This window comes from Erpetoichthys calabaricus, chromosome 4, assembly GCF_900747795.2.
Source record: "Erpetoichthys calabaricus chromosome 4, fErpCal1.3, whole genome shotgun sequence".
Taxonomy (NCBI): Eukaryota; Metazoa; Chordata; class Cladistia; order Polypteriformes; family Polypteridae; genus Erpetoichthys; species Erpetoichthys calabaricus.
The window spans coordinates 316,774,622-316,790,402 of NC_041397.2; the positions used below are offsets into that span (position 1 = coordinate 316,774,622).

At 39.8% G+C, this 15,781-nt stretch overlaps 1 protein-coding gene across 4 annotated transcripts in view; it reads right to left on the reverse strand.

The window, feature by feature from the left end:
* LOC114641109 (CD276 antigen homolog) overlaps positions 1–15,492 on the reverse strand; it is a 745,815-nt gene extending 730,323 nt beyond the window's left edge. For 2 of the 4 annotated variants that reach the window (XM_051926024.1, XM_051926023.1), the window contains exons 1-2: positions 15,045–15,492; positions 12,539–12,582 (exon numbers count right to left, since the gene is read on the reverse strand). In XM_051926024.1, the coding sequence (XP_051781984.1) occupies positions 12,539–12,582; positions 15,045–15,121 (121 nt within the window). In that variant the 5' untranslated portion in view covers positions 15,122–15,492. The remainder of the gene's footprint in view (positions 1–12,538; positions 12,583–15,044) is intronic. The other 2 variants (XM_051926021.1, XM_051926020.1) reach the window with 1 other exon arrangement.
* Between the last annotated feature and the right edge of the window lie 289 nt (positions 15,493–15,781).

Below are 15,781 nucleotides of genomic sequence, written 5' to 3' on the forward strand. Positions count from 1 at the left end.
GGAAGAAAAAATGTCTCGGCTCCAAAAACGCAAACCTCAACTAACACAGTTACAGAAACGAGCGCAGATGGACAGACACAATGAACGAAGATGCATGCAGCGCGCGTCTCAAAGTGCTGCATCAAAACAGGCAAGGGTTCAAAACGAAACACCTTGAGTCTCAGAGATACAAAAATGGCAGTGAAGGGACAAAATAAATAAACGCAGACGTCTACAACGCGCATTTGAAATGCCGGAAAACAAGCAGGCAAGGCTCCAAAAAGAGAAAGCTCGACTAACCGACATACAAAAACGTGCAAGGCTCAATACAAACAATGCACGCCGTAAACTACAACGGGCTTCTCACACAGCACAGGCAAATCGATTACAGCTCCAGAATAGCACGTCCCAAATCCTGCACATACAACGACGCGCCTCTCAAACGGCACAAGCAAAAGATACACGTCAAGGACATCAACGACAGACACCTGCTAAACGATTGCGCCAGTTAGCTGACAACGCGTTCAATAATGAGTCCACTATTCATGAAAATTCATTGGGATTAATGAATGTCATTTGCAATCATTGTCATTCACCTAACTTCTCTGAAGAAACAACTGGCAATACAACTAATGAATTTACACGTTGTTGTCAAAAGGGTCAAATTAGACTGCCTCCTTTATATTCATATCCTGCATATCTACAGAAGCTTCTAACTAACGAAGTACCTGAAAGTAAAAACTTTATGAACTGCATTAGATCCTACAATAGTTCATTTGCTTTTGCATCTAATGGCATCCACTCACTTACTCAACACCATTGATAAACTTCTACAAACGTTGATGATTAATAATTTTCCCTTTGGAGGAAAGGTACTTTTATTAGGACGAGATTTTACACAGTGCTTAGCTATTGTTCCACATTCCATGCGCTCGGCTATTCTTCAGTCCACCTTAAAACACGCAGACAATTGGCATTGCTTTCAAAAGAGTTACGGAGATATTTGGAACAGCAATCTCATTACACCAAATACCCCTTTTAACACAACGAACTATATTATGTCCAAAAAATATTAATGTTGATCACATTAATAACCAGGTCATTTCATTACTTCCTCGAGAGGCACGGCTCTTTCTAAGCTCTGACAAAGTTGACTCTGATGACGACAATGACCATCTTAATTTCCCCTTAGAATATTTGAACACTATTAACCCAGCCGGATTACCACAACACAATCTTAGCCTTAAAAACGGAACAATAATCATGCTATTAAGAAACCTTAACACTAAACAGGGTTTATGCAATGGTACACGTTTAGTCGTCAACACCATGACACACAATGTTATTGAAGCAAAACTTCTTACAGGATCACATGCTAACAATACTGTTCTGATTCCTAGAATTGACCTTACAAGTTCTGACCTGGAATTACCTTTTACACTTAAACGGTGACAGTTCCCCATTAAACCTGCCTTTGCCATGACCATCAACAAATCACAAGGACAAACCATGGACAAAGTTGGCATCTACCTCTCTGAGCCCGTTTTGGGACATGGACAACTTTATTTGGTTCCTATATGCGTCATCTACACCTTCACACTATGCTATATCTCATTCATACATCACGCTCTTTGTAATTTCACAACACCAGGGGTTGGCGAGCGAAGCGAGCAGGGGGCGGAGCCCCCTAGTGGTTTAAGAATACAGAAACGACAAAAGCTTAGTCTTTCAATAATTCAATTTACATCAATGATTTAGTCTGTTGTGCTGTAGTTCGGAAGATTACTTATTTGGCCCTCCCCCCAACCCCCCATTTATGCCTTGGATAAGATGCATTCAGAAGGAAAGGATGTTGCTGACAAAGTCGGTGCTTTTTTGAAAGTTTGCCTCCAGATGTGCTTATCCAGCAGTTCCTTCTTGTCAGTACTTGAGTGATCTTTATTTCCACCTCTGGATGAATTCGCAAAGTTTCTTTACAACTTTTTTGTCTCATTAACGTAGAAGACACTGTTGATGGCGCTGAAAGACAGTTGTGATTAGTTATGTAGCACACGCTTTTACTCGCATTGCTTTTTGGAAATCAATAATACAAATCAGCTACAGATCTGGGAATCACTGAATAGTAAAAACGTTTAATGAGAGTGTCTTGCGCATATACTGGTGTAATGACCACGTCGGCTTTAATGAAGCGTTTCTTAGCCTCTCTGATATGATCGACATGGGGTAGAGTAGATTCTGGATTGTTATAATACGTGCTACCTTACGCAAAATATGCTCATCAGTTTGTTATTGACTCTAGGTGGACACGATTCTGCACCAAGGAAAAAGGTGCCTCGTGTAAATCGTTCATAATGTCTCCAAAATATATGTTACTAGGGGGCTCCGCCCCCTGCTCGCTTCGCTCGCCAACCCCCGGTGTTGGGAATGACAAAGAGCGTGATGTATGAATGAGATATAGAATAGTGTGACGGTGTAGATGATGCAAATAGAAAGCAAACAATAAAGTGTGTGGCACAGTGTAAAGGTTTATTGGAAAATTTCTTTGTACACGCCGTTTAAGTGTAAAAGGTAATTCCAGGTCAGAACTTGAAAGGTCAATGAAGATGGTCATTATCGTGATCAGAGTCAACTTTGTTAGAGCTTAGAAAGAGTTGTGTCTCTCCAGGAAGTAATGGAATGACTTGGGTATTTATGTTTTCCACATTAATATTTTTTGGACATAATATAGTGCGTTGTGTTAAAAGGGGCATTTGGTCTAATGAGATTGCTGTTCCAAATCTCTGTGTAACTAAGTCGTCGCAGATAAAGGCTTGAGGAATTGTAATAATATGTGGCTGAAGTCCATCTGTATTGGTGAGTGTACCATCTCTCAGTTGTAATAAGCAATTGTTATGATCTGGTTCTGGACATCGTATCTTTTTCACTAACTGTATCTTTTGAAAGCAATGCCAATTGTCTGCGTATTTTAAGGTGCACTGAACAATAGCCGAGTGCATGGCATCTGGAAGAATAGCTAATCACTGTTTAAAATCTCCTCCTAATAAAAGTACCTTTCCTCCAAATCGAATATTATTATTCATAAACGTTTGTAGAAGTTTATGAATGGTGTTGAGTAAGTGACTTCATGCCATTGTACATTCATCAATAAACAACATTTTTTGAAGACGGATGTCACGTGCAGTGCCCACCGTTAATGTTCATAGTGGATACCGATTTGTAGGATCTAATGCAGTTGCTAAAGATTTCACTTTCAGGTACATCGTCAGTTAGAATCTTCTGTAGATATTCAGTATATGAATGTAAAGAAGGCAGTCTAATTTGACCCTTTTGACAACAACGTCTAAATGTATTACTTGTATTGCCAGTTGTTTATTCAGGGAAGTGAACTGAATGACAATGATTGCAAATGACATTCATTAATCGGAATGAATTTTTCCGGGGTATGTTTTGCTTGTGCCGTTTGAGAGGCGCGTTGTTGCATGTGTAGTATTTGGGACGTGTTGTTTTGGAGCTGTAATCGATTTGCCTGTGCTGTGTGAGACGCCCGTTGTAGCCTTCCTTGCCGTTAACGTATGTCTGAGATGGGAGGTGTTTCGTTTTGAATCCGTGCCTGTTGCGATGCAGCACTTTGATTGATAGTTTGCGTCATGTGGATCCAGGATGTAGATTTGTGCATATTTGCGTTGTTGATTTGTTTCAGGGTGCACTGTTCCAATGCGATGCAGTATTTGTGCACATATGGGAAAGCAGTATGGGCCATTGCCTTTTGGTGGCCTGATATTTACTAAAAGCAAATGAACTATTGTAGGATCTAACGCAGTTCATAAAGTTTTTACTTTTAGGTACATCGTTAGTTAGAAGCTGTAGTTGAGCTTTGCGTTTTTGGAGTCGAGACATTTTTTCTTTTAGAAATATGGATAAGTAATAAGGAGTATTGCACTCACTGTTAATATGGCGACTTTTCTGCGGTTGAACGGTTAATAGTGCCTTATGGTAATGAGATCCACCTATGCTGCATAGCCGTCTATTTTGTTGTTTCTTTCATGTTCGTGTGTTTGTTCCTGTTATCCTTTCCTTTTCGTTTTGTACCCGTGACCGTGTATTCATGACTTGTTTCAATATGTTTCCTTTTCTGCAGTTGAACGGTTAATAGTGCTTTATTGTAAGGAGATCCACCAATGCTGACACCTATGCTGTCTAGTGTGAAGGTGCTGACGTTCACTTTAGAATATGTGGCTTTGGGTGTGACTTCTTATGGATGTGGGTGGGGTTGGGGGGGGGGTTTGTTGAGGATTGTTGTTGCGCGAGCGTCTTCTTTCTTTTTGTGTTTCTGTGTCTTGTTGAATCCCCCTCTTTGTGTGTGTCCCGTCCCTCGCTTGTAGGGTTTGTGGGGTGGTTTTGTGTTCTTTTTTTTGTGTTCCATGGGCTTGTTGAATCCCCCTCTTGGTGTGTGTCCCGTCCGGTGCCTGTAGTGGGGGGGGGGGGGGGGGGGGGGGGGGTTGGGGGATTGGTGCCTTGCTGTTGTGCGCGAGCCTCTTTTTTTTTTTTTTTTTTTTTTTTTTTTTTTTTTTTTTCGGGTCTACTTTCGTGTGCAATGTGTTTCGTGCTTTTCCTTCGTTTGACTTTGCGCCTCATTTCTCCTTTTTGTATGTGCTCACTCCTTTTTTCTGTGGTCTTGTACGCCACTCGCGGCCCCTCATCCGCCTTTGTCGCCCTCTTTTCTCCGCCTCTTCTCGCCCTCTTTTGTCCGCTTTTCTCGGCTCCTCAGCCGACTCTCGCGGACTCTTTTTGCGCCTGCGCAGTACGTCTTTTTGCAGCTACGGCCCATGGCCGGATGTGCCTGCGTCCATCATCCGGTTTAGCATTCTCGGTTAGTAATATGGATCTTACAGACAAGTACTACATAACTGTTTTATACAAAGTCCTTATTTTAACATATGCGAGCCCCAATTACGATTTGAACTATAGCGTTAGCACACATTACCAATGTAGCACAGACAACTGCTTTTACGCTTTGAGCCAAAGCAGTTCAGCAGACGAGCGAGTGACCGAATCGACTGCTGACTGCGCAGATCATAGACTAGATAGACGCCGCATTCACTGTGTTGCCCAGTCGACACGATACGTCATCGAGTCCGTCATATTGCGAGTAGCAAAAGTGCCATTTAAACTAAAACAGGTAGACGTGGAAACCGGGTTTTCTGATGAAAAAACAATAACGTTTAAAACAGTAACGTTTACATACAACAGATGTTGGCGAACCGTTTAAATGCAATTATTTATATCAATTTACACACTAATAATGGCAATTATTATATAAAAATAATTATCATTATTAAATAATTCCTCACATATAAGTAACATTTCTCGGACTGCCTTCTTCCATCTCCGAAACATTTCTAGACTTCGTCCTGTTCTTACGTAACACAGTACTGAAGTATTGGTTAATGCCCTAGTCACCTCACGTATAGATTACCGTAATGCTATTTTATGTGGCATCTCTTATCCATCGCTTACAACTTCTTCAAAATTCTGCTGCCAGGATAATAACCTGCTGTTCTAAATCCAGTGAACATATTACACCTATTCTCTCTCCCTGTTAACTACAGAATACCGCTCTTAGCATTTAAAGCTCTCCACAAACTCACTGATCTCCTCCAGACTTACACTCCCGCTTGCTCACTCAGATCCTGTAATTTGAGAGTATTCAGTCTGGCAATATGGTGCAGCCTTAGTTTGTAGAAGACACACACAACTAAAGACATGAGCATGAAATGATGGTTGTCAATTTCAAACTGTGTTTCCTTAATGTGCTCCATCATCTGAACCAATCTCAGCCCGAACAAACTGATTGATCAAAGATCCACTGACAGCTTGCCCTAATGGCGACTGTCGGATAACACGCTCAGCTACTTTGACCACATTGACTGGACCCTCAGAAGGAATCATCAAACGTGGTAGGTTTGATCATCTGATGCCAGTACAGCATCTGTTACCAAACTAGCATGGCACACATCACAGGAAAGCTTTCTTAAAATTCCGTCTAAGGGCTACCTCCCACTGCTTCCTAAGGTGGATTTCTTTGGGAAACTTTGAACGTTTGAGAAATATTAACAGCTAACAACAATCTACATAGTTAGTGACCAAATACGTTTAGCCAAAACGTTGTTTGGAGGCTCACTTGAGCACATAAATGCATAGCTTTGTTAGCTTAGCCTGGAGTAGCTAAAGTTAAGATTATAAAACAGGATTTTCTAATGGCCAAATATTACCAAAATAATTGTTCAGCTTTACCTATGAAATGTAATCCCTGTGATCTGGTTTGGAGCGTACAGCGGTTTGTACAATCCCAAACAGCACATGCGTGAGGCATCTTTATCCATTACTTCAATCCACAGCAGTGCCACTCGCAAAATGGCGGAGACGTTGACGTACGATGCTGCTATTCATGAGGCGTCTAGTAATTCTATGTCTAAGGCGCGGATATCAATGACGTCATTACGCTAGCGTGCCTCAAAATTACGTGATGGGCGTATTTCACGCATGCGTTAAACAGATTGGGCAGCACCGTAAAGTGTGATGACGTAGCCTTTCAATACGAACGCGCACGCAGATCGGGCTGGCAACGGGAACCAGGTAGTGACACACACCGCATGCGCTAAATGAAAAAAACGTTAAAAACATGCTTCGAAAGTTCGACCCAGTGTCGAAACCTCAGAATCGAGCGGCCCATCACTAGCTAGGGGTCTTGAGAACAAAGTGGACGCTGGGAGGCGTGGAATGTCGGGCTGCTTCGCCGGGTCGTGAGCTTCGCAGTTTTTGGGCAGCGTCCTCTCTTCTCGCGCTGTTTGTGACACTTCAAGTGCCCCGTCGGCTCCTGGGAGAGTGGAAATCGTTGGGAATGAGTGTAATCGGCGCCATCGAAGCACGACTCTGTAAATTGCCATGCACGACTACTCACTGTCCTTACTTAAGGTGAGTTCGGGTCACTAAAACCCCGCAACATTCAAGGTTGCTTTTGTGATGAATTATTTTAAGAAGTAAATCACACGCACATACTGCAAGGTTGTCAGGCAGAAATTTGGACGATCACATAGAAAATGTAATTTCTGTACCACAGCGGTCGTGTAGTGCCTTTCACAAGTGATCTACTACCGAGAGATGATCCAAATACATTTTAGCTGCTGTTAGTACAACTTACCTGTTCTGTTATAGCGCCTTTAAAATGTAGTTTACCCGAAACCACTCCGGTGGTGCTCAATGTAGCTTTACTTCTTAAATGTTAATGTTTTACTGTTTAATAACTTATAGAATACATTTTATTTTTTTCCCTTGCACTCGGTCAGCGAAGCCACTGGGTAATCAGCTAGTAATTTGTATAATTTTACTTGGGTTAGAATCAAGGTTTATTGGGCTATACAGTAAATAATTCACTGTCATAATCTTCTTTATTTATTTATCTGGTTTGTACAATGCTATACAAATGCTATTCCCTGCCGTTCTTTATTATATTCTGTAAGTGCCTTGAGCATGGGAAAGGCGCTATATAAATAAAACGTATTATTATTATTATTATAATAATGGGGTCATACTAAGGACTTCTACTTTTTTGAAGTGATTACTGGTGTAAAAATTTATAAATAAGTAGGCCACATAATTATGTATTGATGGGTGAACACTTCCTGAAAGACACAGTTGTCCAAATGGGGTGGGTTTGAGGATACGACTGTAGGTGAATGAAAAGAGCGAGGGACGGGGCTGGATGGCGGAAAAGGGGGGGGGGGGGGGGAAGGACGCCCATTCCGCCCCTCCCCCCCGCCATTCTAGTCTGCTGATTTCTTAGTCATCGTTCAGTACGCACTGCCTGCTCGTGTGGCCACCCCCAACTCCTCACCTGAGTCGCTTTCGTCTGTGTACAGTCCACATGCACCTGTGAGTCATGTTGACTGTTCATTTTCCAAACACCGCCTCATTCGCTTTCGTTTCTGCTACAGTCCACATGCACCTCTGAGCCATGTTGACTTTTTATTGTTCTTTTCGGTTCTGGCTGCTTTTCTATATATAATCCACCAAGTCACCCGACCATGGTAGTAGCGACAGGGGGTGTGTACAAAGGGCAGGGACTTAATCAGTGCGAGTATATGACCCGCACTTACTGGGAATTCCTCGTTCATGGGGAACAATTGCAAGCCCCGGTCTCCATCACGAATGGGGTTCAACGGCTTACCCATGCCTCTCAGCGCCGGGTAGACACATGTTGATCCATTCAGTGTAGCGCGCGTGCAGCAGCGGACATCTAAGGAAATCACAGACCTGTAATTGCTCAATCTCACGTGGCTGAAAGCTACTTGTCCCTCTAAGAAGTTGGATGCTGACCGCTCGGGGGTCGCGTAACTATTTAGCAGGATGGAGTCTCGTTCATTATCGGAATTAACCAGACAAATCGCTCCACCAACTAAGAACAGTCATGCACCACCACCCACAGAATTGAGAAAGAGCTATCAATCTGTCAATCCTCTCCGTGTCCGGGCCGGGTGAGGTTTCCCGTGTTGAGTCAAATTAAGCGAAAGGCACCACACCTGGTGGTGCCCTTCCATCATTCCTTTAAGTTTCAGCTTTGCAACCATACTCTCCCCGGAACCCAAAGACTTTGGTTACCCGGATGGCTGCCCGGCGGGTCATGGGAATAACGCCGCCGGATAGCCTGTCGGCATCGTTTATGGTCAGAACTACGACGGTATGTCATCGTCTTCGAACCTCCGACTTTCGTTCTTGATTAATGAAAACATTCTTGGCAAATGCTTTCGCTCTCGCTCGAATAGTTGGCGGACGTGGCTCTGTCGTGCGTGTGCCATGGTTGGCTGCTTAGTGAATTGTTGGCGGGCGTGGCTCTGTCTTGCGTGCGTCTTGTTTGCCATAGACTTAGTGAATTCTTAGAGTTGGTGGGCGTGGCTCTGTGAGTTGTCGTATCCCATGGTCTTAGAGTTGGTGGGCGGGGCTCTGTCTTGTGTTCTCTATGGTGTCTTGCATGCCTTAGTGTATTATATATATAGATAAGTTTGAATTCTTTCAACACCACTAGTGAAATCTGTGAGGGTCTTAAAATGCTTTCAGGGGCTGAAGTACATCTGAATCTTCTGTTCTAAAATATCTGAACTGAGATATAGTATTTCTTTTGGACTTTAGCTCATGCAACCACACATATATTTGACTTGCAGAGAATAAATGCTGTTTTTAAAAGTGATTACCCAAAGGAACCTCAAAAGACAGGCAAAGCATAAAACAAGGGAGTCAAGAGTAACATACTTAAAATAAGATGTGAACTAAAAATTATCATGATAACCAAATACAAAATCATTACCAAACACAACACTTTTCCTAGTATTTATTAGATGTTTGAAATGGAGAATCACTAATCTTAGACATGTCCTCCCTTATTTTTTATCCAAAATTTGGTGAGATTACTGCAGCTTTGCAATGACATCACACACCAATCACAGCGGGAACATTCGACCCACAGTGCACATAGCTGCTATAAAGAATATGGCCGCACCATTGAAAGAAAATTGCAAAACAATTCCTCCCATGGAAAAAACAATTCATTGGCAATTTGAGTACAAATTATAAAAAATATAAATAGAACAAAACATATTTTTTTTAAAAAATGACAAAAAAGAACAGTACAGTGACTAACAGGTTCTTGACATGTTCTTACTTTGCCTGTGCCTGAGGCATTCCAATGATTTATTCTTTTGTAAAAGCTTCAGAAAAATATTTATTCCATTTATTTCTTGGGAATCTATGAGGTGTGCTAAATCTTTTAGTGAAGATTACAGATAAAATGTTTCAGCTGTAAACTTTCATTATTTTGCAAAAAAAAAAAAAAAATCATGATTCCCTTTAAGTGAACCATCTATTAATGAAACAGATATGTCTAGTCCATCTGTGACCCTCACCAGGAAAAGTGATTAAGAAAATGAGATGAGTTGAGATATTTCTGGTTCCCCTTTTACATTTTTTAGGTGATTCCTCATCCCAGACAGCTGGCGAAAGTCAGAATCCTATGTGTGAGGTTTTTGTATAATTTTGTGCTTTCACTTTGTTCACTTTTATGTTGTTATCATTGTTTCACAGAATGTGCTCTCTTTTTTTAAACTATGGAAATGATGTGATCTAATCTGGTGTTTCCCTAGGTTGAGATCAAAATGAACTGAGAAAAGAAGTATTTATTAGTCGTGAATATTATTTCAGTTTCTTTTCCAAAGGAGTTAAGGTAAATTAACCTTCATGGACACATCAAAGAAAGAAGGCTATCCAGCCACCATCATGTCTGGCCCTGTTGGTACTTGCTCAGCATGATTTCAAGAGTTTCGTGGTCGCAAATAGTGTCCTAGTCTGATTTTTCACTCACTTTTTATGGCCAAAATGAGTTACTTTCAGGCATCTCTAATGATCTATGAGTAAGTTATCAGACTTTTGGTATGTGTAGTTGAGGTCCAGAAAGTTTGACTACATAAATGTCAGGACCATGTCTGCAGTATAAAGTCAACAATGAAGTTCATAGTATGGAACTGCCTAAACCACAGATTACAAAGGGTTATGGTGAAAGGAACCTTACCAGAATTAGGTGACGACCAGATTTGTGACAGACGAAATTTAAAGTAAATAACTGTAAGGTATTAAAAGTAGGAAGTACAAATGTGAGGTCTGAATACACAAATCGAGAGTGCACCTTATGAGAAGGATTTAGGAGTCGTAGTGGACTCTAAGCTATTGACTTCTAGACAGTTTTCAGAAGCCATTAAGACGACTAACAGAATGTCAGGTTATATTGTGCCTTCATGTGTGCAGTAGAAGTCACAGGTGGTTCTGCTCAAACTTTTATAACACGCTGGTGAGGCCTCATCTGGAGTGCTGTTGGCAGGTTGGGTCTCCAGGCTACAAAAAAGGACATAGCAGCACTAGAACAGGTCCAGAGAAGAGCGACTAGGCTGATTCCAGGGTTACAGAGGATGAGTTATGAGGAAAGATTGAAAGAGCTAAGCCTTTAAAGGAGATGAAGAGCAGACATGATTTGAAGTGTTTAACTTTATGAATGGAATTAGTCCAGTGGATCGAGACGGTGACTTTAAAATGAGTTCATCAAGAACACAGGGACACAGTTGGAAATTTATTAAGGTAAATTTCACAGAAACATTACGACGTTTTTCTTTACAGAGAACCACAGACACTTGATATAAGGGACAAAGTAGTGTGGTGGACAGGAGGACTTTAGGGACTTTCAAAACTTGACTTGATGTTATTTTGGAGGATGTTATTTAAAAGAGTAGATATTTTAATACAGTGTTTTTCTAATTTTATTTTCATTTTGAATATAGTTCCACTTTGTAGGTCAGTTATGCATGTGTTTTGTGTTCCTTGACTCAGTTTAATTTAAATGTTTGTGCATTTCTCCAAAGATTATCATTGTCAAAATATCAGTCTCTATTCATGTAGATCCAATCCTTCACATCAGCAAGGGAAGTTTTTTGGTTTACCTGTGGTTTGGAGAATTAAGCCTTTATGCTCACAGCACAAGACTGGATATTGACATTGGAAAGCAAGAACACTACAAGAATCTGATACAAATTAACTCCTATTAGAACAGAATTTGAATAAAAGAGAAAAAGTGAAAATTGTGAAATGCCTTTGGATAAGAACATAAGAAATTTGACAAACACGAGGAGACCATTAAGTCCATCAAGTCAATTTGTTTAGCAAATAGCTAAGCTATCTCTTCTTGATAGTGACATTCAGTTGGCCATTTGACACAAGAAGCATGGTAGGGTCAAGTTCAAAGAAACTTTGAGGCCTACTGTTTTCATCCATGCATGTACATTATAGCAATGTGTTGGAAGCTCTGCTGATGAAGTTAACTGGGGAAATAATATAGGTGAGACGTAACTACTAACCTATTTTCCTCTTCCAACCCTGGAAAAGAGGAGGATCCCTACAAAGACTACTGATGATACCTTAAGTCTGCCCTGGATGCCCCCCTCTGGTCACCCTTCTACAAAACAAATAACACACATTGAAGCTGACATTTATTCCAGAGACCATGACTGTTGGGGCCAGACTGCTTATAGGAGCACCCTAACCAAGATTGCTAATGATCAGTGAATGATTATGTTAACTTCCTTTGTATTTATCTTATAAGTTTAAAATTAGCATCATTGTGATTGAACAGGGATCTCGCTGGGGACCCAAACATTTCAACCTATACCGTTTAAGTATTCTTCAGACTCTGCAAGTTCACACAAGGAAAAAAGAGTGAGTTACATGCAAAAACCTGGAACATCCATTCCAGACATGATGAAAATAATGATACTGTATTTCTCAAAGGATATGGCAGCACTTGGGAATTCTTCAAAAGCATGAGACTGTTTCTAAAGATAGGTCTGATTTCAACTCTCATTAGAACATGCAAAAGAAATTAAATGCAGCCTCATTTAACATCATATTGATTTTTTTACCATGCTTCTGCAATTAGGACTTCTTCAGTAAAGGATAAAATTCTTACCTTGCATTATGTTCAGCGCCAATAAAAGGGTTATATGTAGATGTCTGTTAAAGGAGACAGACAAAAGATGAAAAAGTGATCACTTAAAAGTTCACAGTATTGCTAGGTAACATATTTTAAATACAACAGATGCTTCCATGCTTCTCATAGATGTTTGTGAGTATAGAAAACTGGTATGTAAACTAGTATGGATTGATACAGGGTAGCAGGAATGTTGTGGAGAATGTGCATCATGACCAGTTTCTCCAGACCCTTCATTCCCATGGAGGATAATTAAGGATACCATTGGAGAAACATAATTTGGTCTAAAACAAAGGCCCAGCTGGGTATTGTCTGTAAACAAGTGAAAATTATTGAAATGTTACAAATGGAAGCTTGTTAAATGGAAACAGTAAAGGTCTGAGTCCTGAACCCTGCGGGACACATTTAACTTCTGAGTATAATGATGGAGTCCAATCAGCATATTTCTGTACATACTGGAACTGATTTGGTGTCAAATGCTGTGCTTAAATGTAACTTAATTATGGTGGAATTTCCTTCGTCATAGGATATCAGAATGTCCTTTACAACACGTGTTATGTGCCATTTCTATATTGTGACTGGAATTTCACAAATAAATTGTGATGTGTAAGGTGACTACTTTGACAAGTATTTTTGAGGTAAATATGAAGTAGGTCAGTCATTTTAAAGTGTATGTGGGTCTAGCTGTAGCTTCTAAATAATGGACTGATACCTGACATTTTTAGTGCATTAGGAACTGCACCACTCAGTAATGAACTAGTGAGAAGACTAAGAATGAATGATGACTGAACATGAATTCAGTTTTTTCACTAGTGTTTCTTTGGACTGTTCAAAAGCACAAGTAGTAGGTTTCAGTTTACAAATTAAAGTTCTGACTTCCTTTTTTGTTATCATTTTAAATTGACTGAAGTGGTATGTGCAAGGTGAGACAAGCTCTGTCAGGGCTATATTTAGTTTGTGTAGTGACACTAGAGTCTGGTATCTCATTTAGTCAATTTCTCATTAAAGACATTTTAGTTGTAATCTTAATACACTGTATAGCCATAAAAGTATCATAATATTCAAGGATTTGGAGTCTTTACTAATCTCTACAGTTCTCTGCTTTCTTTTCCATTTCTTCTGTTTTGCAGCGAGATGAAAGTCATGTGATGAAGTCAGGTGCCCCAGCTGTATCCTGCAGGTCTTGTTTTTTACTTACTCACCAATTTGGTGCTTTTATATTTCATTTTTATTTATTTATTTTTTTAATTGTGTTCTACTGGTTGCTACAAAGAGACTTAAAATATCACATTATATATAAGGACCTACTTTTGTTATAATCATGTCTGTTATTTAAGCTCGTATGGCTATTTATTTATTTATTTTTCAATATTATTCTTATCTAATTTATTTCTTTTTCTTACGAGTAATTCCTTGATATCTTGTAAAGTACTTTTTAGCAACATTCTTTGTATGAAAACGTACTATGGGAATAAATGTTGTCTTTGATGTTGTTGCTGTTCACCGAGACAATTGGAATGAGATATGTTAGGCACTGACAGTATTGGAAGAGGAACACACTACCAAACAGCGGCGGGCTGGCGCTCTGCCCAGGATTTGTTCCTGCCTTGCGCCCTGTGTTGGCTGGGATTGGCTCCAGCAGACCCCGTGACCCTGTGTTAGGATATAGTGGGTTAGATAATGGATGGATGGAAACATTACCAAATGAGTACTGTAATTTTAATAAGTAATAAAATATTTAAAACATGTGAAATTGATATTTTTTTCAAGTCTAAATAATAAATTTTCAAAATAGGTAATTTTTTGGTCTAAAGTGTTTTTTTTTTTTTTTTTTTTTAATTTTAAATCGTTTAACTCTCAAAGCCCGAATCAGTTCAGTTGTCATATTTGGATTCAGCACCCTTAAGTAAATAAACAACACCTAAAATGTTTGACGGAAACGAAAAAAGAATTCGATATCAATCCACTACCGCAATGATCACATTTATTAAAATAGATCTTTATATATGCGGTCTTCCTACTTGTCTTTAATGCAGCCATTTGTATTCTTTAAATGTTAGCATATGGTAAGTGGTCATAACTACGTATCCTTAATTCTTAGAATTTCTGAGAATTTATTTTCTAACTTTTTTCTGGGAACATATTATTACACCACGATGAATAAATTTTACAAGCGCTGTGAAAATAAAGACTTAAGAAAATTGATTCAAAAGTACCAGTTTAATTGTAGTATTCACAAATCCTTTATATAATATGTAATCGGATAAAAAGCAACCGAAGTACTTAAAAACAATTCGTTAACATTTTAATTTATCCCAGTGAGCAAGCGTGTCACAACAGGAGGGTGGGTTTGTGGCACAGCTCAGTTATCGAAATTTACATAAAACAGTTTAGTTTTGCTTTGTTTCCAAGCTTTTACAGTTAATAAATTAAAAAGCATACTGCTGTATTACGTACAATACAATACAAAAACAAAAGTACTTGCCTTGCTCGCATTTTGAACAAGTCAAGGAGTAGTCCGCTGTCTTTTCCGGGGTAAGCGACAATTAAAACATGGCGCATTTCAGATGCTCATTAAAAATAACAGGAACAAACAAAATCACTTCTTGAAGTGGAGAATTAGTTTCGATGACTCACTAGCCGTCTGAAAAAAATTGAGTTTTGTGTGTTTTTCTCGGTCGTTTTAGGTAGTTCGTCAAAAAGTAGATTTTTATCGTAATGTTCACGGTTTATGATTCTTTGTTACACACTCATTGTTAGCCCGGTTTCGTTTCCAAAAGAACACGAAAAGTAATACGAGAAGTCATCAAAGCATATTGACAGCCCGTCTACCCCTTTGTAATATCTAGAAATAGCGGCTTGTAAAACACCACATCGGATTACAGTAGGTAACGCGTTTAAGTGTGTGCGTGTCGTATCAAACTACAGCCCAACTAAAGTATGCAATACCAACACTACATTAAATATTTGCAGCAGAGTATAATTGTAGACCGCAGTATGTATGAGGTCAGTCATATAATCCCAACATCACGAAACGCCATTAACGACAGTCACGTGACACCCATCGCATTACACTGGTGGTGCAGTGAGAAGGGGGGTCAGCCCTGCATGGGGCGGACACACGTCTTTGGAGAAGAATGAAAAAGGAACGAGCAGAGGAAAGGGTTGTGTCCGGATGTGGTCGACAGCGGAAAGAGGTAAGAGGAGGGTGTTATGTTTTAT